Here is a 27,464-nt window from a genome sequence, read left to right as displayed (position 1 = left end):
AATATTCATGATGAGGGAAATCTAAGCTGAGACCTCTTAGAGCAATTCCATTTGACTTTACCTGTGGAGAAGGAGAAGGTGGTATTTAAGGTGGGGGGGGGGAGTTAAATTCCAGAATTTGAGCCCTGTTGGATATTGGAAATGTATCCCATGAAGCTTTAGAGATTTATTTACTGAGTCAAAGTTTTAAAAAGGTAAACACTTTACTTCCTCAGGTGGATTATGTTGATAACCATGGACAATAAATGCATTACTGAATGTACATGCCGAGAGAGGTTTATACTTTATAATCCAAACTGAATTAACAAGGCAAAATCTAAAACACCAAAGATTGTAAAGAATTGTACCCTGATAAGTGACTAGTACTGCAGGGTGCAAATTCTCACATGGGGACACTATTATTCTGCAGGAAGGTAAGACCCATTTTCATTCATAATAGTGTCAACTTATTAAAGATAATTTCCCATCAAGGTCAATTTTTGGTAATCTGGCTAGTTTATTTTTTTCGGCGGGAATCAAATGTGGAAATCAACCACTGAAAAACATGGTAACTATGAAGAATTGAAAATTCACAAAAATTCTTCTGAGTTCTAATTTTCAGAGTCACATACACTGTACATATAATTTTATATTACAGTAATCAAATGATAAATGATGTGTGAACAAGTGTTTTATAAATGCTTGCTTTGTGACTTCTAGTTTCAGTTAACGTGTTTTTGGATACTTCTTTTATCCTTCCAATCACCCAGCAATATAGGTAGGCAAGAATGAAAAATAATGTGTTAGGTATTTATAGTTGCAGCATAGCGTGTAAAACTCCAGTTGGTCATATTTTATTACAATAAACAAAATGTTTCAGGGCAAAATTGGGAGATGAGTCACATAGTTCTATTCATGAATTGGTAAACTGGAGTAAGAAATATCTTTGGAAACTTGCCTTGAATATCGCGGATATTATAAAAGTGAAGTTTTAAGCTTTTATAATAAAGGCTTCAAGGTAGATGGGAAGGGTACGATGGCATAACCCCTAATTTTGAATTCATTTTTAAATAAATGAATATTAAACTGATTTGACCACATGAAAAGCTTCTTCCTAAAATAATTTTTCCACCTGCAGATTTTAAGAAAAGGAGAAAAATAATTCCCTCCAGAGACACATCTGGATTGCCATGTGCTCTGCTTCAGATGATGCTGGGGCTTAGGCCTCTGTAATGCTGGGCAAGGTTAACTGGTTTTTTTTTTAAAAAAATAAGGAAATGGACTTGCTTACTACTACCATGTTTGCAAAGCTTCCAACAATTGTGACTATTTGTTATTTATACAGTGTCTCAAACATACTTGGTTCTTTGTGGAACAGTATAAATAAACAAGGGACGCGGTGGCTCAGTGGGTTAGGACGCTGAGCTTGTCGATCAGAAGGTCGGCAGTTTGGTGGGTCAAATCCCGAGTGCCGCATAACAGAGCGAGCGTGCCTGTTACTCGTCCAGCTTCTGCCAACCTAGCAGTTCGAAAGCACGTAAAAATGCAAGTAGAAAAATAGGGACCACTATGGTGGGAAGGTAACAGCGTTCCGTGCGCCTTTGGCGTCTAGTCATGCTGGCCACATGACCATGGAGACGTCCTCGGACAAGCGCTGGCTCTTCGGCTTTGAAACGGAGATGAGCACCGGCCCCTAGAGTCGGAAACGACTAGCACGCTTGTGCAGGGGAACCTTTACCTTTATAAATAAACAAATAAAAAATATAGATTTTGAATTTCCAAAGTGCTTCCAGTCTAAACCGGACAACAGAAAAAAAACCCCCAAGCCTTTCTTGACTAAAATTCCCATGACAGATAAACCCAGCAAAGAGGTCCTGGTAAATAGGGACCAATTTATTCATCTATGTAATCCTCCAAATCCAACTCTGTGGAGTATAAAATGTAATTTTCTAGATGTCAGAGCAATGCGGGGACAGCAGAATGTATACCCACTGGGAAACTAGAAGCCACTCACTAATTCTCAGCCTAATCCACCTAACAAAGAACTCCTTGTTAAAAATAAAACAAAATAACTCTTAGAATGACATTTAATTTGATATGAACAGGTGGAACTTCCTGGTCCCTGTTCTCACCAGTGCCAAACAATATTCTAATGTCTATTTTTTTTATCCTTCATTGAAACCAAAGGGTTAACATCTCTAGCTCTCACTAGTTTGGTTCTTTTACATCTACTCTTTTCTTTGGAGGATTAGTCAGACTAGACTTTGGCTCAGGCACTCATCAGACCGGTTTAGCCTTTCTTTTCTTTTTTCTTTCTGTGTTGGGGGTGAGGGGGAATAATTTGTTCCTTTTCCTGTTCAGCTGCCAACACTTCCAGTAATCCAGGTTAGAGACCATTCAGTTGTTTTCCCAGGCAAACCATCATCCCAAAACAGCAGATCTTTCCAAGAGATGAACATTGTACAGTATTTAGAGTGGAAAAGAACCTGTAAGAGGAATTTTTCAGAACTGACTCTATTTGCAATAATTCAAATTTATATCAGTGCACCATTTTTGGACTGACTCTTAAGTGAAATTCCAAACCCACTTGGTTACCCATTCCTAGTCATACTAAAATTATGACCCTTATAATTTCTAAAACTAGACACAGGGCAAAGGTAATGTGAGAAAAGTTGGGCTTCCTTCACTTATCTATAGCCCACATATTTATTTCCAGCTTAGATTTTATTTAAGCATTCTTAAATTTGTGTGCCACTTGAATCTATTCTCCAGACAAATTTAACTCCATTTATGTTCCATTCAAAATAATGGGGCTTAAGTTAAATATAATATCACCAAAATTCCTTGAGCAAAGATTCTATAATCCAATATATTTACAGGGAAGCATGACTGGAGAAAACTGACGCATAAGACATATAAGGGAAATCCATCTTCCCATCACCTGCCTGAAAGTTATAACCAGAAGTGAGTTTGGGAGTCTATCTAAAATATCAAAATTTACTTAATTCTCATTCAGACGATTCAGACTCTGAATCGTAAACTAACTGCTTATATGTGGTCGGATAAGCCATTTATGAAAGGTTTATGACTTTTGCTGTAAGCAAATATATGAACTGAATGCCAAGCTCTGTAATTTCACTTTTTTTTTTTAAATCAAAGGCAGTTTCATTTTAAAATAGTGTTACTAAAACGAAAGCTGAAAATATTCACAATTCAGTTTGGAAATATGCTCTACACTTTGGTGCCAAATATTCTACCAATTAGAATTCCTGGACAATTCGACCTGGGGAATAGATATTTTTCCGTTGTTTGCTATTACTATTATTATTACCAGGTTATGCAATTCTTAACATTAACTTCTGGTTGGAGGAAATGGCTAATTTTGAAAAACAAAAACGTTAGAAGTTTTTTTTCCCCAACATGACCTTACATTCTGTAATCCATTAAATTACTTGAACGCAGTCTCGTTGTGTAATCATTTTTCAGCATTCAAGTTGTAAATAGCTGATGTAGTGGGCAACCTTAACTTGGATTGCTATACATACAATATGAAGGAATCAGACTACCGTTTTATCTCCAGCTATCGAATTTCTGAATACTATTCTCTGACAAGCTTTCTAGAAAATAAAAATATAATTGTTCAGCCCTAGAGAATTCGCAGATTGACTTAAAGTTAAACCTTTCGTCTGCAGATAATCCTTTTACCACTGGTCATGTCCTTAACTGAAAGAGTTTAGCATTTCCGCTTCATCTATATTAGGGTTCAAATTTACACGTGCCGTTCGCTCATACAAAAGTAGCCTCGTCAAAGAATCTGAATCTCTGCAAATTTTGAGCACCACCTGCCGACCAGCATCATTTCCTAACTCCTTTCTCCTTCTCCCCCTCCCCAACCCCCGCTTCTGCTATAAGTGAGTTTTTTTTCACGATGTGAATTTTTGTTGGCCAATCACAGAAATGATGCGTGGCCTTGTACAACTCCCTCATTTCACTTCCCTCAGAAGGCGGGCTCTGCATATTGGAACTTGGGTTCATTATTGGCTACGGCGGAAGAACTTTGTCCTGCGTCTGCGTCGATTGGTTGTTGAGGCGGAAGAGTAGCATCGCGAGGGGAAGCGAGTTCTTTTGGTGGCGGACGCAATAGAAATCATGCAGGTGGGAAAGAACATGTAACGTTAAGGGGGAGTTGGTGGGAAACAGCACTTGGGTTATGGGGTGGGGGGGTAATCACCTCATCCTGAAATTGCTTCGAAATCACTGTTTCTAGGTTTCAGAATAACAAGAGTTGGACCTTGGAGATCTAGTCCAACTCTGCTCAAGCAGGAGATCTTATTTTGCACGTACAGTAAACGCCTCTTGTTTCATTCTAAAATGAATGCCACTTAGTTTTCTCCGTTAACTCTAGCTTCGTGGTCACCCTGGATGCAGTTAGCAAGAGTAAATATAACACTGTTGGAAACACTTAAATATTTCAGAAGGTCTAAAAGCTCCCGTTTAAATGAAGTCTTACCTCTTGATTTCATTCAGGGTTCTACCTAGCTAGAGTGGAGCCCTCCACTTCAAGGCTCCGAAGCCTTTCCTGTTTCTGTTCCAAGCCACTTTACTTTTTAAAATTGCTATTTTATTGTCTGTGAGAGAGACATCTTGCTTAATAATTAATAATGTACCCTGGGAGCTGTAGATTCTTAAAGGTTTTATTCACATTTGTGTCACGCAGGGTTTGCCAACCAAAGCATCTTTAAAATGTGAACTTCAACTCCAGGAATTGCTGGCTGGGGAATTCTGACTAGGAAACTCTTGAGAGTTGAAATCCACACAACTTAAAATTGCTGAGGTTGAGAAATAGTGGTGTAAGCATGTGGGTTGTTAATATGGTCACGCAGAAATCTAAGGCATTTGGAGGAAAGAGATCATGTAGTGGGTGTAAGCTACAACTTTCTTTAGCACATAGGAATTTCTAGATATTAAAAATCTATATCTACAGCTATTTAACAATAGATGTTTCTGTCATAAACTTTGAAGGGTTAATTTAAGGTGTTGAGTGACAAACAGAACTGAAGAGTTAGGCATGATTTTGCTAAATTCACTTTTATTATTGTATCATGTAGCAATGACTTAACTCCATCAAAGTGTCATTTAAAATATTTCAGATTTTCTATGAATAATGTAGAATCTTTCATCATCAATAGAGTTCACATGTCATGTTAAACTATATGAGTTTGTTTTGGTTTAGCACAAAGAGGTGAACCATGATATGTTTTGTAACTCATGGGTGTAGGTTTGTGTGATGTGTAAGCCCAACTAATTGTCATCTACTGAAGTCAACATTGCTAAGAACCTGGCACAGTGTGGTATGTGAAAGCAGTAATTGTGTTGTAATTGGAGCAAGAATTAAGCATATAATGGTCATTTTAGTTCAATATATTTTAGTATTTTAATAGATGTTTTATTTGCTAGTATTATTGGACATGTTATTTCCTTTAGGTCTTCAGAGAGTTCATATGTTGGGAGTTTTAACACATTATTGATATAGTAATTTCACTGAGTTAAATCTCTTTGAGAGTCTTGTTAAATCACCCCTTGTTTCTGTTTCAACAGGACTATCAGAAATTGCCAATTGATATACAGACCAGCAAGTTGCTCGGTAGGTCTCTTTTTGTGTTCTTTACTTGCCCTGTTCAAACAAGTGGTGGCTTTAAAAGTACTACATGCATAAATATGACTTGGGATAGATGTGTGATCTTTCTGGCTTTTCTTTTGATGTGTATTTTTATCCTTTTTGAAGATTGGCTGGTGGATAGGCGACACTGCAGCCTGAAATGGCAGGCTCAGGTCCGCATCATCCGTGAAAAAATTGCTTTTGCTATCCAGGACATGCCAGAAAATGAAGAGATCAAGTGTCTTCTTTCTGGTTCCTGTGAGTATTTATGGAAGTTCCTAAATGAATGTATAATTAACTTTATATTTAGAATATATGATTAACTTTAAATAATAAGCTTGGGATTTTTGCTGTTTATTTTTTAAAGAAAAATAAGAGATTCACAGAATAAAATATATTTAATCAAAATCTCACAGTTCTTCTGTCTCTGATTCCAGATATTCATTATTTTCATTGCCTCAGAATTGTGGAGATCCTCAAAAGAACAGAAGCCTCTTCTAAAAACATATTTGGCCGCTATTCTTCACAGCGAATGAAGGTGAGTGAACCAGAGGAGGAGAACAGCATATTTTGCATTTCACACTGCTCAGTGAACTCACATTTTCCAAGGGTTTGCTGTTCCCCTTTTTATTACTTATGCAAACCTATACCCATGGATTACAAAATATTAAGGTTTGATTAATTAAGGTTCAGTTTTTATGCTAAACCAAAACAACCTCATATAGTTTAACATAACACATGAACTCTATTGATGGTTAAAGTTCCTTCAATAAGTGAGCAATTTACTAATCCTGGGATTTTCAACAGTTGACTCAAGAATGCCAAGTTTCCATGTTGTTATCCACTTCCAACAAAAGTATTGGTTAAATTGAATAGGAGATGAAAGGCATAGTAATCCAATAAATCTAGATAAAAACACAACGTAGAAGACTGTTCAAGAAGTAGTGCACTAAAACTTAACATGTTCTGAAAACTCCTGTCTTTCAGAACACAATGTGGAGAACTTTTGCATCTGAAATATTATTTATACAGGATTTATAAAGAACTATATAAGCAAACATATAGTTCATTCATCTACTTTGCTAAAAATAATAAGAAACACAATATAATTAGAACAAAAAACCCCACAACACTGAGGCACAAGTAAAACTTGCATTCATTAACCACAGTAGCCTGGTCCACCCAATCTTGGACCCAGTATCGGAAAAAACCTAGGTTTTCTTTGGTTTTCTAAAGGCCAAGAGATTGGAACTATCTGTATCTCTGCAGGAGGTTTTTTTCATGAGGCATGTGTCATCTCAGAGAAAATATGCTTTCCAGGCTTCACCAGGTAACACTGAGTGGTCTTGGAGCATGCCAATCCTGACAGATCTGGTGTGACAGGCAGAAAACTAGCCTGGCCTCGTATCGTATAAGTTTTTAGAGGTGATCAATACCTTGAATTGCATGTGAAGCTTAAAGGGAGCCATTGCAGTTCATGCAACAGTGGTGGTTGTAATGTGCCCACTACCACCTATATCAGGGGTCCCCAACCCCTGGGCTGCGGCCCACCACCAGACTGTGGCCTATGCTGAACTGGGCTGCAAGTGAGGTGGATTGCTGCACACTTGTGAGCGTGCAGTTTCACTACTGCAAGCTACACCCTAAAGGCTTCTCTCTCGCATGAGTGGAGCTGCACAAGCGTGCATGCCAGCCTGCCACTTGCGCAGCCCAGTTCCCCTTTTCTGCCCCCCCTCCAAACTGGCTGCCAAGCTGGCTGCTCCCAATACTCCAAAAGCAGAACAGAGGCTGAGTGGGAGGAGTGTGCCCTGCTCAACTTTGCTGACCCATCGAGGCTACCTGCACAGGATGCCCAATCCGCTTTTGGACCATCGAGCAGCCTCGGTAAATCTGAAGAAGCACGACACAGAGCCCACAAAGGCTTCACTTTCTCCATGCCAAAAGCTTTTGCAAAGGGATGAAAGGCTTCAGGGGAATGATCTCACGCTACTTCATGGCCTTCTGTCCCTTTGCAAAAGGTTTTGGCGCAGAGAAGCCTGAAGGAGCCTGAAACAGTGCCTCAAAGCCTTCTCTCTGGCGTAAGTGGAGCTGTGCACGTGTGTGTGCTCGCACAGTCTGGTTCCTCTCTCCGCTCTGCCCAGTTGGACCACGGAGCCACAAGGTTGGGGACTGCTGGCCTATATCACTGCATTCTGGACCATATGCAGTTTCCAAATGATCTTCAATGGCAATCCCATGTACAGACAGTCCTCGACTGAACAGTGATTCTGAAGTTACAAATGCACTGGAAGAAGTGACGTGTGACCATTTTTCATACTTAGGACCATTTCAGCAAACCCATGGTCATGTAATGAAAATTCAGTTGCTAGTCCACTGTTATATATCTTATGATGGTTGCAGTACCTGGGCTCACGTGAATCACTTTTGCAACCTTCTGTCAAGCAGGTCAGTGGGAAGCAGATTCACCTAATAACTGTGTTATTAACTGCAGTGATTCACTTAACTGTAGCAAGAAAAGTTGTAAAATGGGGCAAAACTCATTTAACAACTGCCTTGTTTAATAGCGGAAATTTTGGGTTCAATTGTTAGTTATGACGTACAAAGCCCTTCATGGCATGGGTCCGGATTACCTACGGCAACACCTGCGACCGGCGTCAACTTCCCTCCGTCCAGTGCGCTCCCACAGAGAGGGCCTCCTCAGGGTGCCGCCGATCAAAGAATGCCGATTGGTGACCCCCAGGGGGAGAGCGTTCTCTGTGGGCGCGCCAGACCTTTGGAACAGCTTACCGGTTGAGCTCCGGACGGCCCCCGACCTTCGCGCCTTCCGGCGCGATCTTAAAACATTCTTTTTCGAACAAGCTGGCCTGGTCTGACGGGATGGGGTTGGGTTTTTAAAATTAGTTTTTAACTTAATATGTATTGATTTTATGGGCATGATGTTTAATGGTTTTTTTAATGGTTTTTTAATTTTTGTATCTGATTTTTATTATGTATTGCCCTGTTCACCGCCCTGAGTCCTTCGGGAGAAGGGCGGTATAGAAATCAAATTATTAAATTAAATTAAATTAAATTAAATTAAATTGTGTTTGTAAGTCAAAGATTACTTGAACAGCAAGTTGGGTTTGATGAATCCAAAGGTGACTGAAGCATGAGTAACTAAACAGTACCTCCCAACCAACTGGGGCAACTGGGATTCAGGGTGTATTTGTGCAAAGGCCTCTAACCTCAACTGCCATTTCCTCATTTGACAGGAGCTGTGAGTCCAAAAGAACCCCAGAAGAGTATAACTCCTTGCCAAACATAAAAATGGCACATCATTAGATATGGGGTGTGTGGTGGTGGGGAGGCCTAAACCCCACAGCACTTGCATAATCTTTTATGAAAATATACTCCATATCATGTGTAAACCATGGGTTAAAGTTAAGTACTGTATATGAATTAGGTCATTATTCAAATCATCATTAGATTAAATCATAGATTAAAACTCTACGAATCAAATTATATTGAGATGGATAGCAGATTGGTGTAATGTTCTCATAGATAACAGACAAGCTTAAAATACTTGAATGAACTTTAAAGAGGAATAAGTACACTAGTTTATATGAGTTTTAGTCTACTTAGATGGAGCAGCGACCTATTATTGCTTGGTTTAATAGTGCTTTGGGAAATCCTTAAAGAGCTAGCTCAACCTCTTATAATTTTGATGGATTTTCATTCGGTCAACAAATTAACTTTTTCTTCCTGGTTTATTTTCTATTTAATCATCTTCTGGATTTTTTTTCAGTTAAAAATAAGGGCAAAGTGCAAGAGATGCTGTAGTATCTATACTTTCTTATATCTGGGAGATGGTATTCTGCCCCTTAGAATGATCGGAAAATGGGTTGCAGACTGTATATCACAGCAGTATTCTCCTTTCATTGTTTTTTCTGCTCCTCTTACAGGATTGGCAGGAAATTGTAACACTATATGAAAAGGATAACACTTACTTAGGTAAGACAGCCTCCACGTGTTGCAGAGAAATTTACCAATTCTCATAAAGAGACTAAGACCACTCCTTTTTTAAGCCAGTAATTAAGGCTGTATAAATTCAGTGTTTACACTGCTTGCCTAGCAGCAATTTCCCCCTCTCAGAAACACCTTCATAGATCAGAAGGCTTAACGTTTGAAAAAGCTAGATCGCCCCAACTTAAGAAAAGCTTTCCACATTGATATTGTCCTTTCTTAATCTAAAGCAGTGATGGCGGTGCCACAAAACCGCCGCCCGCTCTGCCCCAGCCCCACCCCCCGCCGCCTGCCTGTGTGCAGGGCCACCCACCGCCTCCATGGCCGGCCGCAGATCACCCAGGTGGCCCATCAGCACCATGGCAGCCACGCCCTCCGCCTGTGCCCCACGGCATCATCTGCATGTGACGGGGCATGAGGGCAAAGTCTTGTCCCCACTGCCCAGCTGCCATGTCCTTGGCTGTGCTGCTCCGCAAAGGCCATGCCCGGGGGGGACTGCTGGTGAGGGAGGCACAGGGGGAGGCGGGGCTGGGGTGACGGCACATGTGCCCACAGAGAGGGCTTTGAGTGCCACCTCTGGCATGCGTACCATAGGTTCAGCACCACTGGTCTAGAGTATATTCTCTCCCTCAGTACCTTGCCAGTTTCCTTAATGTCTGCAGTCCCCAAGCACAAAGGAGTTTGAGGCGTCAAAAAGATTCAAGGGTTTTACAGCAGCCCTTCCCAATCTAGGTTCTTTTATTAAACTTCAGCTCTCTAAATTATCACCTACATCCACCCTGGATAGGGAATCTATATATCTGGTAGGAGTCCAGACTAGAGAAGACTGTTCTAGAGTCAGTGGCAAGAACCCTTCAACCCTAACTGAAAGTTACCATAGATCGTAGACCATGCTTGAGTTTTAGCTTTTTCTTGTCTGTTGTTTTATATCAGTCTTTAAAACTCTTGCACTAAATTTTCTAGGCTCAATATTTGTTTGCAGGTCTTACATCCTTTGTTAATGAACAATCCCAAGTGGGTTTCTTGGGTTCCTATCCAGAATAGGAATATACCTTCAATAGAGATAACTAAAGGTAAAGGTTCCCCCACACATGCGTGCTAGTCGTTTCTTACTCTAGGGGCCGGTGCTCATCTCCGTTTCAAAGCCGAAGAGCCAGCGCTTGTCCGAGGACGTCTCCGTGATCATGTGGCCGGCATGACTAGACGCCAAAGGCGCATGGAACGCTGTTACCTTCCCACTGTAGTGGTCCCTATTTTTCTACTTGCATTTTTACATGCAAGTAAAAACAAATAAAATAAATAAATAAATAAATATGTTTTAATTAATATGGAAAGATTTATAAATAAGCCCTATATGGTAAGTTGCAGTTGATACTTCAGTCAGGTTATGGAGGTGGAACAAAACATATACATGATTCTCATTTCCCTTTGTCGGTCCTTTGTTTCCCCATTTCACTGATTGGCTCTACATGTTCCCCTTCAGCATCCGAAATTACCTATTTAGGATAAGGAGATCAACTTTCACAGTCGTCAATGCCAGTCTCTGTTCTTCTTTATTAATTTCATTGCATTACATGTCCTAATGTGTGGGAACAGCCAGAATTTGGCCTTCCAAGAATTTGGTTTCTCAGCCTTCAGCTTTCTCAGCCCCCCTTAATTGGCCTCCCTGTTTGCTTCAGTGAAAGCAAACTCTCCTGGCTCACAGGCAGGCTAGCATGTGGGAGGTTTGGGAAACGCTATGATCAAGCTTTCTCATATAGTACCTTGTTTTTGTATGATCTCATAGGCACCTGAGAAGTTCCAATTATATCTATGTATCCTATGTTGTGTGAGAGGGATGGAGTTTTTGTAATGTTGGAGGTGAATAAAGGTTCAGCGGGCAGTGCTCAAGGAGGCTTTTTTCTGTGGAGACGAGGCTGCCTGGCTGGTTCAAAGCTCTCTATCGACCCAGGTCTGAATTCCTTTCCCTTCCTCTGAATTTCTTTCCCCTTCACTAATGGGGGCACATTGGTCAAGAAGTGCAAATTACAGGAGTGAAGAGGGTAATTCCAATGTTAAATTCACCAGCAAGGGTGACTTTAGAATTTGAGTTTCTTGACACCAAATCTAGAAGCTAAGCTTCGTAGCTTAGCTGCCCCCTCCCCAAATTCTCATTAACAAGTTTGTTTCTTCAAAGAAGAAAAAAAACAGGCAGACTTAAATTAATCCACTTCAATTCTTTCTCTAGAGTGCTTGTCATGGAAGTTAAAGCAGCATCTGTTTTATTCTTACTAAATGGGTAGTTCCGTATTCAGTTGTTTATATTAACCAACTGTCATGGATAGGAGGTTCAAATTACCAGTACTGAAAAGTATCACTCCCTTGAAGATTAGTCTTTGCTTGGCAGGGGATGATTATGTTGTAAAATCGAATTTCTTGTGTACCATATGGACAGAGCTTTTCTCCCTCTTTTTTTTTCTCCCAGTCCAGTTACGCTTCCCTTGCTTCACCTCCATTCCCACAATCTCTTTTTTCTCAGTGCAACTATCCATTCCTTTTATTGCTCCTTTTATAATACAAGGAGGGTGCTTGTGCATAGCCATGTGGTAGACTGTGAGAGTAGGTTGGTATATACAGATGGAGATCGGTTAATTCTATAAAGGGAGTGTATTATTTATAGGCAATTAATTTTAATTGGTAATTATTAATTCATGTGTTTAGGAGGGTATTTCTATGTTGGTTCAGCTTTGCCCTGTTTTGGAGCATAGCTTCTGGAATATTCACGCTTGCATATATAAATATCTATATGCAAATACACACTTTTCCTTTTATTAGTAATCTCTAATATTAGTTGCATTTAGCATTGGCAATCTAGTTTTGATAAGTTAAAAGTTTTCTCTGTTTGTCATTTTTTCCTATACTCTTCATTTTTTGGAGTGGTGATGGTCTTAACATCAGAATGGTCTTCCTTTCTGGTAAATCAGTATATCTACACTCCGCCTGCTGTGGCCTTCAGCTAAAAAACAAGGCGCTTTTCACAGGTATATTTCCTGGCCAATGAAAAGTTGCCTGTTCCTGTTCTATATTGCTTTGACGAGTGTGTATAGTTTGTCTTATCATAATGTCATGAGGCGTTTGCTGATGTGCAGAAGCAGCGTGAAAGACATATCTCATTTTTATTTTCTCCTGCAGTGGAACTGGCCAGCCTTCTGGTACGAAATGTCAGCTATGAGATCCCCTCCCTCAAGAAACAGATCAGCAAATGTCAGCAACTGCAACAAGAATACAGCCGGAAGGAGGAGGAGTGTCAGCTGGCAGCTGCTGAGATGAAGGAGCGCTTCTGCAGCTCCTGCAAGCAGTACGGAATTTCGGTATAAAGCGGAGCTTTCCCCCAAGCCCAGACATTTAGTCTGTCTTGAACCTTTCGGCAGAAAGTGGAGGCTGCTAGAGATCTTGAAAGTTTATCCTTAGTTCTCCTAATTTGTTGACTTCTTGTGGTTATTTTTCTGCGGTAGAGGAAAAAATGGCTCTTGATGGATTTTTAGATTTGATTGCTTCCTCTTCTTGTGATTTGTCTGGGTGTGTTGAGGGTGGGACAGATTATATATTTTTTAAAAAATAAGTAAATTACGTTTAGAATATAGGACTGATTGGAAACTCTGGACTCCCTGCAGACACAAGTGCCACAGTCACCTTTTTTCAGGCCCCTTCCTACCAAAGAATTGGAGCTAAGGCAAAAAGTTCAGGGGTAACATTTATTTAATTAATAATGCTGAGGGGGATTAATTGTCACAGCTTCAAAATTAAACGCCTAAACCCAAGAGACCTTGGCAAACCTTTTTTTTTTAATATTGTCTGTTTGTTCTTATGTGTCCCATTTCTACCAGGGGAATGATGTACGCCAAGAGCTTCTGGCTTTAGTGAAAGACTTGCCATCACAACTGGAAGAGATTGGAGCTGGTGCCAAGGGACTTTTGGAAGCCATCAATCTATACCAGGCCTGTGTACAATTTGTTTGTGATGGGTAGGTGCTTGTAAGCTGAAAATGGTCTAGATATGCAATCTCCCCCACTATTTAAAATCTGCTGATGCAGCTGGAAAAGAACAGTAGCTCTGTGCTAAAACAGGAGGTGCCAAAAGTGTGAAGTGCTGCTTTTAGGGTCTCCCATATTAAAAAAAAACACAAAACCTGAATTAAGAGTATTGCAAAAGATCTCAGGCTTGAAGAGGCTGGCATGGATTTAGGCAGCTCAGTGGTCCAATTCGGATAGATCATGTTGTATGATATGATGTAGGTGGTTGAAGAGAGAGGCTGTACTTCAGAAGAAGAATATGTGCATCGTCAAGCTGAGCTAGAAAAGCTTTTGTCAGAAACCCTGAGAAATGTTGATATGGTTGGTGTAGATGGATAAACAAGGATTAGTTAGAGATGTTTTTTTCCTTTAAAGTGTTTGAGCTGCTCCACTTATTTGAGCCCTGTGCTGAAGCCCTGTGATCCTGAGATGAAGTTTGCAAGCACCCCACAACCCACACGTAGCAGTTCTTTTTACAGTTACTTTCAGTTTGTAAAGTAAGACGTATTTCCAAAAGGGTGCAGATTGTCTTTGCTTTTACAAACTAACAAAGTATAAATTGAAGCTTCTTTTGCATTCTAGTTCTACAGAACAAGTAGTCCCATTACTGAGACATGTGCAGGCTCAAGGCAACACCACCGTGTACGAATGGAGGCGAGGAGTCAAGCCAATATTGGTGGAACGGCCAAAGACAGAGGAAGCGAAGGAAATGGTCGAGGAGGAGGCGGTATGTCTAAAGGGGGCCAAAGGGACATGATAAAATGTACTGAATCTTATCTGAAAGAAGGACTTTTTCCCCCCTCTCTTCCAAATGTTACATTTTAAATATAAAAGCTTTACTTAAATTCTTTGAGAATATGGTAATGGAACTGTACAATCCTTTTCTGTCCATTTTGAGGGTTTGTCTTAAATTCAGAATTTTCTTCCTTTTCACTAAATATAGTGTATGATTCGATGGGGTGTGCCTGCAATACAAAATGTGTTTTGTTCCATGGATAAAATAAATCTATTAGGGCTCAGAAGTTTGGCCAGAGCATTCTGAGGGGGGAATTTCAGTCTGGTCAAACTAAAACCTGAAACATCTTTGTTTTTCTGGGCATTTGTGATAACAAATCCAGAGGTGAGTAGAAGAAGGCTTGAACATCTTGCCCCTCAGGCCTCCTTCACATGACTCCTGTTTCTGCACTCACCATGCTGCTGTTAGACATTGCATATGCCACTGGCTACCCCAACCCTCATCTTCCAATTCTCCCTCTGTCTCTTTAGCTGCCATCTCTTTTGACCTGCCCTTTTGCCTGGTCTCCCCATCCTTCAGTGACTACATGTTTCAGCTCTGTGCTTACATGAAATGTGAGCGGAAACTTTTGCATGTTTTTATTGATTTATATACATCTGCTAATGAGAAAAAGAAGCAGAACACAGGACTTCAGGCAAACTATGCTTACATATGATATGGCCAACCATACAACTCCAGGCAGTATTAAATATTAAAATATATTTTGCACGAAAAAGGTATTTATACTAACTGTTACATAATTTAAAATGTCATAAAACTGATGCAGCATTAGAGAGATTAAAATATATTAAAATATGCAAACAATATAAATCAGGAGTTACGACTAACAGAGGATTACCATCTGATACCATCCGAGGTATCAGATGCGGAAATGAATAAAAATATGTGCCAGAATTGTAATAAAAATGGTACAGGGTTTGATCTGTAAGGGGAGGGTGTTTCACAAAGAAAAATCCTGACTGTGTAACAGAAATGCAGCATCTGTAGAAATAATTATCCTAAAATAGTCCCACGTTGTCCTCATATATCTGAAATTTGTCTCATTTTATTGGCCAGATGGGTACCCAAATAATCAACATTCTAAGTGGCCAGCACAGAAAGTCCCAAGCTTTCAAATGTTAGGGAATTTATTTTGTACCTTCATGTTCTGTAAACAAGGGTAAGAAGCGTGAAATTCATAACCGTGTAAGTATGTTTAGGAGTTCAAAAAGAAGACACCTAAGAATTTAAAGCATAGGTGTTGATTTGAAAGGGGGGAAAAAACCCACCTTGAAATCATGAGATATCTCCAGAATTATTTAGTGATAGAGCCTGTGCTTTGTTTTCTCATTGCAGATTGACTGGGGTGATTTTGGAACAGAAGAAACAGTATCTATCTCTGAAGCAACAGATTATGGTATCTCAGTTGAAGGAGCAAGTGAGGAGATAGACTGGGGAATTTCTTTGGAACCAGAAGCTCAAGTGGGTGTCTTCCATATCTGCCTGCTTGTACATTAAGTCTGTATTCGTGCAAGTTTCAGAAGTACTGTGTCAAAACATGTTGACTGTCCATTATATGTGGATACTGTTGGTGCATAGCCACACAATATTGAGAGGAAATGTATTCAAATACAGCACTAGGCTGGGATCTATTTTAACACTGTTTATTAAACAAGCTGCAAATATCCTTTGGGACAGTCAAGGGATTGTGATTATCAAGTTATTTATCGGTGAAAATACAAAACAAGCCAGAATGTGATATATTTAAGCCATACTTAAAGTGGGATCACGATTTGTAAACTGCTAAAGGACAATAGGTTTAAACTGCAGTCATGGAAGACTTAATTTTTTTGTTGTTGCACTGAATTTACATTTTTTGTTTAGTTAGTTAAATGATTTCTGGTAGAGATCTTGATGCTACATATGAACCAGCCCATATTTCATGCAGACATAATATTCATCCATACAGTAATGGGTTAGAAATGCAAACTGACATTTTGGATCATGAATCTGTTAGCCTTGTGTATTGTTGCCACATGTCACCATCACCGGCTTGTGCCATCTTTGCAGAACCTGATCCACTGAAATAGCCTATGCCTTCCTTCCCATAGGAGAGCAGCTCTTCAGGCATTGACTGGGGAGATATGAAAGATGATGTGGCTCAAATTGTAAGTGAGGGTAAGTGTCTGTTTTGCCACTGCTAGGAGCAGAGTGATGTGTGCATTTATATGAGCTAAAGTGAAACTGATTGGGGAAATAAGTTGTAAAAGTCTTCCCCCTCCAAAACTGGCGAAGAAATGTCAGCTATGACATTCATTTCTCAACGAAGAAACCACTTCAACACCAGGGCCATTTGAAGGTGAGAACAGACAAACATGGGAGGGATTAAGAACCACTTTCTTGAACAATTTATTCTTTCTTGGGATACTTCAGCTTTCGTAGAAAAGCCGTTATCCCAGGTCTAATTTGAGAGGGCCTGATATGAAAGAGAGGTGGAGAAGTTAGACACAAGAGGGCAGTATTGGATATGTGATTCTTGTTCCTGTTGTGGGATCCTTATCCAAAGATCAGGCTTTAGTTCATACTCATCCCTTTTTTGGATTTCTTCTATTTGTTTTCAAGATGTGCTGGTTGTTTCCATTGGTGATACATGGGTGTAACTGTCAGTACTAGGATTTTTGCTGGTGGCTTTGAAATTGCAGGTGCTAGCTAGCACCTTGATTCATCAAAAGTGGATTTTCTCTTGCCCATATATGAACTAGAAACATCTAATTGAGTTGTTTGGAGGCTGCTTGTTTCAGTGCTTGATTTATTACATGAAGCCATCATTCACAGTACGAGGCTATGATATAGTTCCACTTGTCTTTGGCTATGGTGGTTGGGGATGGTAGATTCAAACACATCTGGAGGCCATCAGGTGGAGATAGCTGATTGGTTAAGAACAGGGTAGGTTCCCAGTCATATGTAGATTGATTAATCTGTTAACTTGCTGTTAATCTGCTAATTTGCCTCTTAAGACAACAGCCTGAGAAATAAATCTGAATTCAAATGAATTCAAAATATCATTTGAAACCAAGATCACATAGGGGTCAAAGTTCCTAATACCAGCTACTTTGCAATCACAGAAGACTTGCCAAAAATGCAAATCTTTATATTGAGATACTGGTTTTCTCAAAAAAAAATGTGGGAGGTAGGCCTGGGCCTACTATTTGAAGTGGAGTTCATTTGGCATCTGTGTTTTCTCAGTCTTAGAATGGAACACTTTTTCTAGGTCGGAATTTTGCAGATGGACCGCTGACATAAGCAACAATGGAAGGAGGGAGAAAAGCTTTGTAGGTTGGAAACGACCACAGATAACTTACTGGTATCATTTAGGGTACTGTAGGCTAAAAATATGAAGAACAATTGCAGGAATTGCATATGTCTATTTTAATGAAAAGAAGGACTACGGGTGACATGATAGCAGTATTCCAATATCTAAGGAATTGCCACAAAGAAAAGGGGGTCAGCCTGTTCTCCAAAGCATCTGGAGTCAGGATAAGAAGTAATAGATGGAAACTAGAGAAGCAACCTAGAACTAAGGAAAAAATTCCTGACATTTAGAACAATTAATCCCTGGAATGACTTGTCTCCAGAGGTTGTGGGTGCTCAAAACTGGAGGCTTTTAAGAAGAGACTGGACAGCCACTTATCTGAAATGGTATAGGGTTTGGACTAGAAGACCTCCAAGGTTCCTACCAACTCTCTTATTATGCATTTATACAAGTTTCTATCTGCATTAATAGCAGGTTTTATTTATTTTATTAGATTTTTATTCCACCTTTATTAATTTATAAGTAACTTAAGGTGGTGAACATGCATAATGTTCCTTCTTTATAATAACAACCCTGTGAGATGGATTGGATTGAGAGGGAATGATTGGCCCAAAGTCACCCAGCCAACTTTCATACAATGCTTGCAGAGAAAAACCTAAAATCTATACAAAATCCTTCCCAGTTACTATGTAGAAATTGGATTTCTTATGCATTCTTTTTATGATAATCAGAAATTGTGTTCTTATACAGTACATAATATTACATTTGGGAATTGTTAATTCAGGCCCCACACCAAGAAAGCTGGAATCCACAATCCTTATGATACAGAATTAAGCAAATGTTATGTATTATTGCATTTTTTTTTTTGCTAAGTGAATGGAAAAGGCTCCATAATTCACTTCATTTGGTTTCTAATATTTACTAGAGCCTTGAAACAGATGTATGTGATTCTCATGAGAATTAGACATTAAGCTCAAATAGAATAATTCTGTGCTTATATTAATTCCCATCTTTGTACAGCACTTGCTGTCTGCAACTTCAACTGGTGATATAGCAGGGCATGGAGCCAGCTAGAATACTGAAATTATTCAGGATATTTTAGAATGAATTCGTTCTGAATTCATTTGATTGTGGGAAATGGAAAGAGAAGGAAACTTAAATCTTTGCCTCATAGCTTTTGGCGTTTTATATATATAAACAATAAATGGTATTTTTCTCTTTTACCTGTGTCCCTTGTTATTCCTATCCAGACCTTGAAAGAGTTGCACGAGGTCCTGATGCTTTCACCCTTCTGGAAACACCAGAGACTCGTAATCAGTTCATTGATGAACTCATGGAGGTAATGGTTGATAGGTAAAGGTAAAGGTTCCCCTGCACATGCCTGCTAGTCATTTCCAACTCTAGGGGCCGGTGCTCATCTCCGTTTCAAAGCCGAAGAGCCAGCGCTTGTCCGAGGACGTCTCCGTGGTCATGTGGCCAGCATGATTAAACGCCAAAGGCGCATGGAACGCTGTTACCTTCCCACCGTAGTGGTCCCTATTTTTCTACTTTCATTTTTACATGCTTTCGAACTGCTAGGTTGGCAGAAGCTGGGACGAGTAACAGGTGCACACTCTGTTACGTGGCACTCGGGATTCGACCCGCCAAACTGCCAACCTTCTGATCGACAAGCTCAGCGTCCTAACCCACTGAGCCACCGCGTCCCGGAATGGTTGATACTTTTAGTTTATTCCTTTTGCCTCCATTCTTTTAATGTTGTATAGCCGTCCTGGGTCTGTCTTTGCCATCTATGTCTCACTTTCCTAGTTTCTTAGATTTTCTTGCCTTTCAAGATAAGTGATGTCCAAGATGCCCTAAGATAAATATATCTGGGATTCAAATTTATTTTTTTAAAAAATAGCTGCAGTTTCGCAGTATTGCCAAATCCTGTGAAATCTATAGTATTCATACAATATCTCACTGGATTTTTTAAAAAGATATCACATAACTGATTTCTTTAAAAAAAAGTTATAAAAAGTTAGATTATTGTTTTCTTGTAGTCACCGACCGAAAAAATTTTATGCACTGTGTGATGTTACATGATGGCTGAAGATATCTGAAAATGTTAATCTTTGAGTAAAGCAAGGAGCATAAAGATCCATTTTTGTTCATTATTCTGAAGGAAATTCAGTCATCTTGCTTCTCAATTCCTCCTTTTGTTTTTTCTTATTTTAATGTTCTCACTGAAATGAAAATCTATGTTTCATCTAACAGAAGGGTCAACAGTGGCTTATACCAAAACAGCTAAGATATGTTTTTACTTGCCAGTCCTGTGAATGAGGACTTAGGAATCAGTGCATAAAATCCTGACCTTAAAGTCAGAATGAACTGATTTGAACATGCAGTCAGGTACTTGACATCTCTAGTTGAATTTCCAGTTTGCTGGTGGTAGGCGGAATATCAAAATTAAAGGTTAATAGGTTAATAAAAGGTTATCTTTTTTTCCCTTTTCCATCAGTCTTTGGGAGGTTTTATGCACTGTTTCAGTTCTTTTAAACAAAGCAGTGCCTACGTTCAAGATCATAGAACAAAATTTGGGAACGGCAACTTAAGCAATGTGCTTTCTTAATATCAGATGCCGATATTGTTCACATGTCGAGAAAGAGCATTTTCCCCCTCCACCATAGAGAAAAAAAAATGTGTACAGCAGAGGAAGATTGCGTCATTTTCTGCATCCATGTACCTCAGTCACATTGTATGCTTTGTTTCTAAGAATTGAATCAAATGTAAAAAGCTTATAATGGCAGTGTCTTTTTTAAATTTCTTACTTCTCTTTTGCTTTCCCAGCTGGAGATCTTCCTTTCCCAGCGCATTGCTGAGATGAGTGAAGAGGCAGATATCCTATCTGTGAGTCAGTTCCAGCGAGCACCACCTATCTTGCAAGACCAGACTAAAGAGAGATTAGCAACCATGATGGCAGTCATCCAGAATTTAATAGGACAGCTAACGAATCTGAGAATGCAACATCTTTTTATGATCCTTGCTTCTCCAAGGTAGGTAAACTACTGTTTTCACTCCAATCCTGATAATAATTTTTTGTAAAATTAACTGTGCTTAATGTTCTCACAGTTAAAGTTTGGTTGAGATAATAGCAAATGCAGATTAAATATTTCTAGAATCTGGAATTTTAGATTTCTGTAGAAGTTTTGGTGACACAGGAGGGGGGGAACAACTTTCTAGTATCCATTGATATTGTTGGGGGAAAATACAAGGTTACTTAGGAGAGTCCTGTGTTATGAAACTGAATTCTGATTTACATGGCTTTGTGCTTCAGACTCAATTTTTTTTAAAGTCCTCTTTATGGCAAGGCGATTTTTTTCTGACGAAAGTGATACAGGGACTAGAACTTCCAAGTGAATCACAGCCATTTTAATGGCCTTTTTGCCGTGCTTATTAACTAAATCACTCCAGTTATTAACTGAATCACATGGTCATTAAGTGAATCTGGCTTCTCCATTGGCTTTGCTTGTCAAAAGCCCAGGTTGCAAGTGGAGATCATGTGATCCAGGATGCTGCAACAGTCATAAATACATGCAAGTTGCTAGTACCTGGATTTTGATCATGTGACCTTGGGGATGCTAAGATCATCATAAGTAAGTAACTTTTTTCAGTGCTGTTGTAACACTGAACAGTAGCTAAACAGTTGTAAGTCGAAGACTACCTGTATGCCAAAGTGCTCCCCAGATGAATTAAGCATTGGTAAACAGACTGCCACAATCTTCTACTTGTGTGCATTGCTGTCTATTTTGTTTGGGATAACAAACCGCAATGCATGTGCATCAATCCATTCACTCTCTGATTTCTTGGAAGAACTGCTAGCATCTTGAGTTTCTGCCAAGTCATGAACTGGAAACAACCTGTGCTGCTAATTAATTCAGCATTAAAATATACTTGGCTAGAAATTCATTCTGGTGAACCAATTAGATCTTACTTTGGTGTAAACATTTTTAAGGCCAAGTTATTAGTTTATTGAATTATTTCAATCAATAGATTAAAATGTGTAACTCCATTCCAAATACAAAGTCAACATTTTATGCATTTCTTCTCCTCCTACTTTTCTCTCATAGCTACTTTAAAATAAATTATTCTAGAATAGGTTACTTCAAAGATCATTCACCGCCTTTTTTCAGCTATTTTATCACTTCTATGAAACAAAACAAAAACATGACGTGGATCCCACACTTAAATTGAATGCTCTAATGTCTACTGATAGTCTTATGGTGAGATTGATCAGCCAGACTTGTCAAATACTCTGATTCTGAAATATCACAGTGATACAATGGAACTTTGATTTATTGGGTGGGAATTGTCTGCTACTGAATTTATTTATTTATCAAAGGTATATAGTCAGATATCTAAACAGACAAGACTCTGGGCAGCATACAAAAGTGCAATAAGATGATGTAAAAACAATATAAACATGAAAAATTGTTACTGAACATTAACATATTATTTAAAAATAAAGTATATAAATCATAAATGGAGAGGGTAAGTATATCAACTATATCATCCTCAATAGGGAAGTCACTTCAGAATGTTGTTGGTTCCCTGGGACTTCCAAGCCTGATGACATAATCAGGTCTTGAGGGACTTCCTAAACATCAAAGGGGATGGAACTTTGGGGAGGTGAGGAGAATGTTCCATCAGGCAAGAGCCACAGCAGAGGATGTCCTTTAATTACACATTGGGTCAATGCATTATTTTATATTATGTATGTAATGTCATTAAAAGGGACGCAGTGGCTCAGTGGGTTAGGACACTGAGCTTGTCGATCAGAAGGTCGGCAGTTTGGCAGGTCGAATCCCGAGTGCCGCATAACAGAGTGAGTGCCTGTTACTTGTCCCAGCTTCTGCCAACCTAGCAGTTTGAAAGCACGTCAAAATGCAAGTAGAAAAATAGGGACCACTACGGTAGGAAGGTAACAGCGTTCTGTGTGCCTTTGGCGTCTAGTCATGCCGGCCACATGACCACGGAGATGTCCTCGGACAAATGCTTTGAAACGGAGATGAGCACCGGCCCCTAGAGTTGGAAACGACTAGCACGCAGGTGCGGGGGAACCTTTACCTTTTAATGTCATTAAGTGTATAGTGTGCTAAAATAAAAATAATGCAAATATAACTCCTTTCTTCAAACTATTTACAATAAAAAAATTGTAATTTTGATGACATCAGAACAGACATTTGGCCCATTGAATCCAAAGTCTGCTAAATAAAAGTTCGTCAAATTGTGATTTCATTCCATAACTGGTTAGGGATATAGCAGATAAGAATTGGTTTGTAGGTATTAAATGGGTGCCATTATGATTCAGATATGTGGACCGAGTGACTGAGCTCCTCCACCAAAAATTGAAACAAGCAAATCTATTGCTCCTGAAGAAGGAGCTAATGGTGCAGAAGCAGAAGGAGGCACTGGAAGAGCAAGCTAACCTGGAGCCAAAACTTGACTTACTTGTAGAGAAAACCAGAGATTTGCAGAAACTGGTGAGTACCCAGGAAGTCATTTGAACAGTTTTCCATGTGATAAGGTCTTTGGATCATTTCTGTTTTTGTATAGTTTAGCATACAGTTTATTGATTTGATTCAGTATAGCTTACATTTCTGCCGTAAATTGCATCTTCCTCCTGTGCCATGATATCCAGAAAAACATGAAAGAAAATATAAATCAACATCACCTGACATTTTCAGGAAAGCTTTTCAAACACAAGGCATTCTATTAGGCCATGAAGAACAGAAATTCGGAATGCAGTAAGTGAGTATGTTAGTATGTGACTAAATATGAATGTATAAATAGGAAGTTGAGAATAGGAAGTAAAATACCAGTCTGAGAGCAGTTTTGCCTTCAATATGAAAGAGAAATATTTGGGCTGAAATGACATTAAAAAAAGAAAAAGTTTTTTTTTCTGAATAAACTATTGGGTTACTTTGAATTAGAATTTCAATTAATCCTGCCTCATCATTTATTTGTTTATTTATGTTCTTGTTTATTATTGAAAATTGGTCGTCTCTGAGCAACTGCTGTTGCCTCTGGAGAAAATATATTTAATTATGATTAATGAATTGATGGCAGGCTGCAAGACCACATGTTCCTTTACTGCTTTGATCTGTCCTTTCACACACAAGTTCTGCCAGATATTTTCATGACCCTTGCTTGTAACAAATATTTGTTTTCCATTTGGCAGAGTTCTCAAGAGGGGAAGGACAAATTTTGGGGGGAAAGATATGTGAAAATCCTTAGCTTGAATTCAGTTCTCCAACTGAATTACCTTTTTTGGAAACTACAATTAAATGTTTGTACTGCAGTGAACAATTTAGACCATTAAACTGACCAGCTTCTTCTGGGCCTGTTAGATATAGAAACCTGATATGATACAAGTTTATATTAGTATCACGTCTTAGAGTTATTGATGCATACTTGTACTAATCCATTTTCACAAAAATAAGAATGTATGTAAGTTATAATTTGAATATTCATTCTTAAGTTGCTTTTTTCCCCTTCCTGAGTTTTATTGAATTTGTAAGTATTTTAATTATAGTGATACTCAAGACTCCACTAAGACTGCTAGTATTTTCCTTCTCTGCATAGGTTTTGCTAATATCATTATTAATACAGGTAGTCCTCAACTTACAACAGTTCACTTAGGGATCGTTCAAAATTACAGTGGCATTGAAAAAAGCAACTTATGACAATTTTCCACACATAACCATTGCAGCATCCCTATGATCATGTGATTTACACTCGGATGCTTAACAACTGGTTCATATTTATGACCGTTACTATATCCCAAGTTCCTGTGATCCCCTTTTGCAACCTTCTGACAAGCAAAGTCAATGGGGAATCCAGATTCACTTAACAACCGGGTTACTAATTTAACAACTGCAGTAATTCATATAACAAACATGGCAACAAAAGCTCTAAAATGGGGCAAGACTTTACAAATTTTCCACTTAGCAAAATAAATTTTCAGCTCAACTGTGTTCAAAAGTTGAGGACTACCTGTATATGTAGGCTCATGGTATGCTGTGCAGTGTTTGGATTTGATTCATAAGAGGTGAATCAAAATATGTGGGAATGTTAAGGCAGTACCATTTTGAGACCCATTAAAAATTACCATGTAATTTTCCAGGATTGTGCAACTGCAGGAAGCTTTGTTCCAATTCGGAAGCTCATCTTCCAGAGTGAATCCAAACTGCTGCATAGTTCTTCTTGCCAAACCTAACCTCATATGTCCCTCATGATTATTTGAGTTTGAGAACTCTGATTTAGAACAATGTTGCACGGTTGAAAGGAGGGTTGGGATATACAAATTAGAGACTGAGAGGTGTTAATTGGTTAAAGAAAATTTCACATTATGGCCATAATTTTATGAAAAATTGTGCCTTTTTAATTCAGTAACAGTAGGTATACAATTGTATTTTTAAAATCCAGGATGTTTTATAATTGATAAAAGCCTTGTTCTTTGGACTCAGAATTCACCTGACAGTAAACATTCTGCATTTCAGATAAAAGCTGACATCTCTAAGCGGTATAATTGTCGACCTGTGAACTTGATGGGCACCTCTCTTTGATTATTCCTCCTCATACATGCCAGACACAGCCTTTCAAGCAGCAAAGTGTTAAACATCTCCTCAAACAGAAGAAGAAAAATTGGGGAAAAGGACAAGTATCCAAAAAAGTGTAAGAATCGAGGACAAGAATTGCCACTGACCAAGCTCCAGGAGTTTGGGATCTGTAGTGGAAAAGATGCTCTAATCCCATTTGGTATCAGCTATAAGCACTTCTTAATAATTTCTAATGAGTCAATAAAGCTGATGTTTCCATATTAAATTTCTTGTTCATCTTATGTATCCTCTGGTTGAGGAAAGTAAAAACTATCTCACTGTTATTCTTTCTCTGGAGCATTTTTAATTTTTCCTTGATTTCTGGGGAAATTCTCTGTACCCACTACTTGATAGCAGGAATATTCTGTGAATGCCAGTGAGTGATTAGTTATTTTGCTTGATCAGAGAATTCCAGGAAAATACCGTACCCATGGTATTGAGTCATCTGTATTTCTCTTAATTTCTTTAACAAATAGGTTTGCCTGTCTCTGTGTGATATTTATTCAACTTTCAGTTATCCTAAGGAAGAAATTTCTACGAGTACTATCACTGTCATTGTCTTCTACATTTTTCAGCTGCCATTTATTTCAGTGGCTTCATATAAAGTATGAAGGAGCTTGTAGCTATGGAAATTCTCAATCATCCAGATCCTGGTTTTCTCCAAGGTGCTTTTTCCAAAAGGCAACTGGATCTTCTTGTTTGTTTGTTTTTTTAAAAACATTTCCTTTCTCATCTAAGAAGCTTCTTCAGTTCTTATTAAGAACTGAGGAAGCTTCTTGGATGAGATGAAACATTTAAAAAAAAAAACCCAAGAAGGTCCAATTGTCTTTTGAAGAAGCACCTTTGGGATTACGAAAGAACTTGCATTCAGCTACTTTCAGCTATAAATTCTAATTTTACGGTTCCAGTTTTGATTGTAGGAAAGATTCCAGCTGTTATATAACCTACTTCCACTTTTTCAAGAGACTTCCATTTCTGCACAGGAAGCAAATGCATTTTGTATTGCTACATTTATATTTCATGTTTCCAGGTGCACACCTAACTCCAAATAGCTTCTGTTCATACACACAATGCATCTGGAATATAGAGTGTGCCCTATATGTGTGAGACAAAGCCCTAGGTATATACCTTCTATTGCTGCTGTTTCTCTGAAATATTTGCATCAGGTGAGATCAACAGATGTTTTTCTCATTAAGTCTTTCATTTCCATGTTGTCCATCTGTGATTCATCTTTGAATGATAACTAAATGGTATAGTAGCCAGTCACATAGTGAATCAGCTCTTCCCTTCTTTCCGTTCAAACTTGGCACCTTGGAAGAGGCTAAATCAAGTCATCCCTAAGCTGTGGATAGACAGTGATGCCAGCAAGTCACTGTGCGAGTGGCGTCAAGTCTGTGCCCATTGTCTTTTCCCCTGGCAGATGATAAGAGAAGAGTACCAGCACCACCCCTTTTTCCCTCTAATTTGTTGGGGGTGGGGGTGAAGAGAGTGAGATCATTTTGGGGTGTAGGGGGAGGTGATTCGATTTTAATTTCATAGGAGAGCAGTTGATTCATTGCTCTTTGTCGGTGGTGTTGACTCTCGTAATGACTTCCCATCAAAATGAAAAGTGGAATGACAGCGTTCATTATTCCTGCTGCTTGTTATCTCAGCAGTGGGGGGAGGGCTACACCTCCCCACCACGCAGCCTTTCAGCCATCCTGGACAGTGAGTGATGGGCCCTATTAATCACCGACCCTGCGGACTCTGGTGGACACACGCTACCCGGCAGAGAAGGAGAGAGAGATAAGGCACCAACAGCCGCTACAATCCATTAACGTCAAATGGAACTCTGGCCCCTCCTTCATTCTTTGCTTTCACCCTCTTGTGGCTATAGAGGTGGCTGTCTTGGGGTGGGGTGGGGAGGAGCGAGGGGAAAAAACCAGGGTCTCTACCCTTTTGGACTATCAGCTGGAAACTGAGCAGTGACCTTTTTTCACCAAAGCTCAGTACAGTAGCCTTCTGGGTTGTTTAGAGCCAATCCTTGTAATTGGATCACTATTGCTCT

The 27,464-nt window shown here is 39.2% G+C and overlaps 1 protein-coding gene across 3 annotated transcripts; it reads left to right on the top strand.

The window, feature by feature from the left end:
• The first annotated feature begins 74 nt into the window (after nt 1-74).
• Nucleotides 75-25,643, top strand: CDK5RAP3 (CDK5 regulatory subunit associated protein 3). 3 transcript variants are annotated; one of them, XM_083378132.1, is made up of 14 exons: nt 75-194; nt 5,578-5,623; nt 5,765-5,896; nt 6,076-6,176; nt 9,580-9,628; nt 12,812-12,990; nt 13,507-13,643; nt 14,275-14,419; nt 15,824-15,949; nt 16,579-16,645; nt 19,031-19,119; nt 20,607-20,812; nt 23,128-23,299; nt 25,319-25,643. In XM_083378132.1, exons 3-14 carry the CDS (start codon nt 5,854-5,856, stop codon nt 25,382-25,384), a joined length of 1,380 nt encoding a protein of 459 aa, XP_083234258.1. In that variant the 5' UTR covers nt 75-194; nt 5,578-5,623; nt 5,765-5,853; the 3' UTR covers nt 25,385-25,643. The 3 variants fall into 3 exon arrangements, with proteins under 3 accessions (XP_083234258.1, XP_083234257.1, XP_083234256.1); XM_083378131.1 differs by lacking the exon at nt 75-194 and adding an exon at nt 4,001-4,134; XM_083378130.1 differs by lacking the exon at nt 75-194 and adding an exon at nt 4,387-4,416.
• Nucleotides 25,644-27,464: the final 1,821 nt, after the last annotated feature.

This window comes from Vipera ursinii, assembly GCF_947247035.1.
Source record: "Vipera ursinii genome assembly, chromosome: Z".
NCBI classification, from domain to species: domain Eukaryota; kingdom Metazoa; phylum Chordata; class Lepidosauria; order Squamata; family Viperidae; genus Vipera; species Vipera ursinii.
Note: the sequence above shows the minus strand (reverse complement) of the source record. Positions and strands in the feature narration are given on the sequence as shown.

Excerpts from the sequence above, each read along its gene's own strand:
- CDK5RAP3 (XM_083378130.1), top strand. Across the intron at positions 5,897-6,075 it reads GTGTCTTCTTTCTGGTTCCT|ATATTCATTATTTTCATTGC; the intron begins GTGAGTATTTAT and ends CTCTGATTCCAG. Across the intron at positions 15,950-16,578 it reads CTTTGGAACCAGAAGCTCAA|GAGAGCAGCTCTTCAGGCAT; the intron begins GTGGGTGTCTTC and ends TCCTTCCCATAG.